At 42.8% G+C, this 3597-nt stretch overlaps 1 protein-coding gene across 1 annotated transcript; it reads right to left on the bottom strand.

Moving 5' to 3' along the window:
* Nucleotides 1-1186: 1186 nt before the first annotated feature.
* LOC132870275 (zinc finger BED domain-containing protein 5-like) lies at nucleotides 1187-2762 on the bottom strand. Its single transcript, XM_060903914.1, has 2 exons — nucleotides 1273-2762; nucleotides 1187-1205 (listed from the first exon to the last, which is right to left on the bottom strand). Exons 1-2 carry the CDS (start codon nucleotides 2760-2762, stop codon nucleotides 1187-1189), a joined length of 1509 nt encoding a protein of 502 aa, XP_060759897.1.
* Between the last annotated feature and the right edge of the window lie 835 nt (nucleotides 2763-3597).

The following is a 3597-nucleotide window of genomic DNA, read 5'->3' as shown; positions in this document are numbered from 1 at the left end:
TCATATGAAAACATTGTGGAAGAATTTGCATCCAGGAAGGCCAGAAAAGCCAACTTTTAGGTTGTGCTTTCACTTTTGCATCCTGAATATAATTGCCTTTTCCTCTTACTTCTTTGCACGTCTTGTTATTTATGACAAATTGTGGTTTGCCATTTTTGCCACTTTAAAGAGTGTTAACTTCTTCATTTGTTACTTCTTGTTATTTATGATACACAATAGTGTTTATTTCTTCTTATGTGTACAGGATTTACCTCTTCTCTGTCGTTAGTTCATTTATTTATGATACATGATTGCGTTTGACCATTTTTGCCACTTTAATGTATAGTATTTTTAGATCTTTTGTCACTTCATGTTATTCTGTAATTGTGATTGTTTAACTGTTTAGCTCAGGGGTGCCCAACCTTTTTTTAACCAAGATCTACTTTTGAAGTTGATGGCATGCCGAGATCTACCAAGTCAAGATCAAGGGCCGGGCAATAATTCAAACAAGGAGCCGCAATCGCAGATCACACGTAGTTGAGTTTTTATTTCCACAGGAGGAGAATAGGCAGTATAAATGCACAAAAAAATGAGGAACTGATCAACATGTCACAAATAGGTTGTCCAAAACAGAACTTCAGAGGCACATCATCTCTCTCTCTCTCTCTCTCTCTCTCTCAACCACACACACACACACAACTACAGAAAAGAACACTCCAAAAACTCCATAACAGAAATCCAAAATTGGAAAACATCAATTCAACATGAATTCAACAGATTAACACACACACACACACACACACACACACACACACACACACACACACACACACACACACACACCAGAAGAGATAACTTCAAAGCAGGAAGGAGGAGAAGAGAAGTCCAATATTTCAAAATGATAAACTTCACTGGAGAGTGGCAATAGCAGGGAAACCAGCAGTTGGATTTAAATGAATCTGGAAAACAGATAAAATACTCCTCTAAGTATATGGATATGATATGAATATGTCATTCAAGATACTACTACTACTACTACTACTAATAATAATAATAATAAACACTTCTCTACCTTAGTGGGACTTCTGGCACTGGGAGGAGGCAGCTAGCTTCTCGTAATCTGGACAGTAGGAGTTGAGTGCCAGCCTTAAGCAGGCCGCGAGGTGGTCATCAGTCAGTGTGGTTCTGTACTTGGACTTGATTATTTTCACGTGTGAAAAGGCAGACTCACACAAATATGTTGATCCAAAAAGGGAAGTCATATTCAGTGCGCATTGTCTGAGGTTTGGATACTTCTCTTCCAGCAGCAGGTTCCAGAATTCGCCAGTTAGCCCAGGTGTTGCTCTGCATTTTATCTCAATGTCATTTTGCAGTGTGATAATTTCATTCTCGACAGCACTGGAGTCCAGGCTGAAGAGTGTGGCTACTTTGGGCGCAATGCAATCCACATCAACATTTTCACCAAATGGAAAGCACAGAAACTGAGCAACAGGCTCAATGGACGCAAAGTCAGTAAACCGGCGCTCAAACTCCAAAAGAATGTTTTGGATCTGTTGCTCATAACGAGCAAGTTCCACACTGTCTTTGCCCTGACGGCGGAGCTCAGCCTCCAAGTGCGGAAAGTTCCTGACATCACACTGTTGCAACCTGCGTACCAGCAGGCGCAACTTCGTTTTAAAGGTGTTCACTGAACTGATCATGTTGGCGATGTGCTTTCCTTTCCCCTGCAGCTCGAGATTCAAGTCATTGATCTTATTGGTGACATCTGTGAGAAAAGCCAAATCAGCGAGCCACTGACCGTCCTCCAGCTGAGTATAAGCAGCAGCATGGGTAGTTGTGTGCTTCAGGAACTCTTTAATTTCGGGCAAAAGTTCCAAAAATCTTTCGAGGAATTTGCCTCGGCTCAACCACCTGACGTCGGTGTGCAGCAGCAGATCGGTGTGGTCTGCACCTGCCTCCTCGAGCTGGGCACGGAATAAGCGCCTCTGTAAACTCCTGGCCCGAAAAGAGCACGCGATTTTTATAGCTACGTCCATGACGTCCTTCATGTTCAAAATCTTCCCGCACAGCCCTTGTTGGTGAATGATACAGTGATAGTTCAAAAAATCAGGGAAAGATTCCGACTGCTTGCACAAAGCAATGAACCCAGCAGTATGCCCAACCATAGATGGAGCCCCATCAGTTGTGATTGATGTAAGTTTGAAGAGGGGTAAATGCGACTTACTGACAAACTCCATAAACGTGTCAAAAACATCCAACCCTCTTGTGTGCCCTTTCAAAGGCAAAATTGTCAGAATCTCTTCTTTTGCCGTCATGTTATGAAAAACCATCCGAATGAAAACACATAACTGCGCCACATCCACAGCATCAGTTGATTCGTCAAATTGCAGCGAAAAACAAAGACAGCTCTCAATGTCATTTCTAAGCTGTCGTTCAATGCCCTCTGACATGGTCTCGCACCGCCTTGTAATGGTGTTCCTGGATAGCTGGGTTTCTTGAATAGCCGACATGATCTCCTTCTTGTTCTTGAAGTCAGCGAAAAGTGCATCCGCGGCCTCCACAAAGGCTTCTTTGAAAACTTCGCCGTCTTTAAAACATTTCTTGTGCTTTGCCAGAACATGACTCACACGGTAAGACGCTATCGTGGCAGTTTTACTCTTATTAACAGGTCGCGTAAACACTGCCTGCTTTGCGGCTAGCTGTCTCCTCAGGTTGTTTACCTTTTCAGTTCGTACAGCTGATTTCGCCGGGAAGTCTTTAGCATAGCTCTTGTGAACTGTCATGAAATGTCGCTCCAAATTTCCCTTCTTTGGAATGGCCACGGTAGCATTACAGATCAAACACACTGGCTTTGAATTCGAAAAAACAAAAAAGTAATCCTCTTCCCACTCAGGATGAAAGTGATAATTTTTAGCTTTTTTGGTTTCCGCCATTATCTTCTCAGCTTCCACTACACTGGTTGCTAGGTTGTAACTAGGCGGACTCTAAAGCTTCTTCGCGCTTTAGGCCCCTAGTTACAACCTAGCAACCATGACAAACCATACCCAGCATGCAACAGAATAGGATTCAGAATTATTTATATATTTAAGAATTATTTATATATTTCTTAATTTTATTAATATGAAAATATATTCTGGTCACTCAGGAACGATGGTTTTATTAGTGTGCTTTTTGAACAAGTTTTTTTTTTTTTGTTATTCTCGCAATCGACTGAAACTCCGCCTGTGATCGACTGGTAGACTGCGATCGACTGGTTGGGCACCCTTGGTTTAGCTTCTTTTGTTATTTATATGGTGCGACTTTAATGGAGGTTTAAGTCTTCTTGTTAATAATAATGGTGAATGGTACTCTATTAGTGCTTTTCCACTACCAACGCGGCTGAGTTGGACTGAGCCGTGCCATGCTGAGTTGGGCTGAGTCGAGCTGAGCGGGGCTATTGGCGTTGCATTTCGACTACAACCACGCTGAACCGTGCTGGCTGGAAGTGGGTGGATACATTGGGTGGAGTTAGCGAAAGTGGGTGGATGTCACGTGATGTCGTTAGGCGGCGCAAACAGTGACATCAGTGACCTTTTAAGCGGTAGTCTCGCGACCCGGATAGTAAACAATCAACATGGA

Source organism: Neoarius graeffei, chromosome 22 (genome assembly GCF_027579695.1).
Source record: "Neoarius graeffei isolate fNeoGra1 chromosome 22, fNeoGra1.pri, whole genome shotgun sequence".
In the NCBI taxonomy this organism is placed as follows: Eukaryota; Metazoa; Chordata; class Actinopteri; order Siluriformes; family Ariidae; genus Neoarius; species Neoarius graeffei.
The sequence above is the reverse complement of the archived record's forward strand: the minus strand, read 5'-3'. Positions and strand labels throughout refer to the sequence as shown.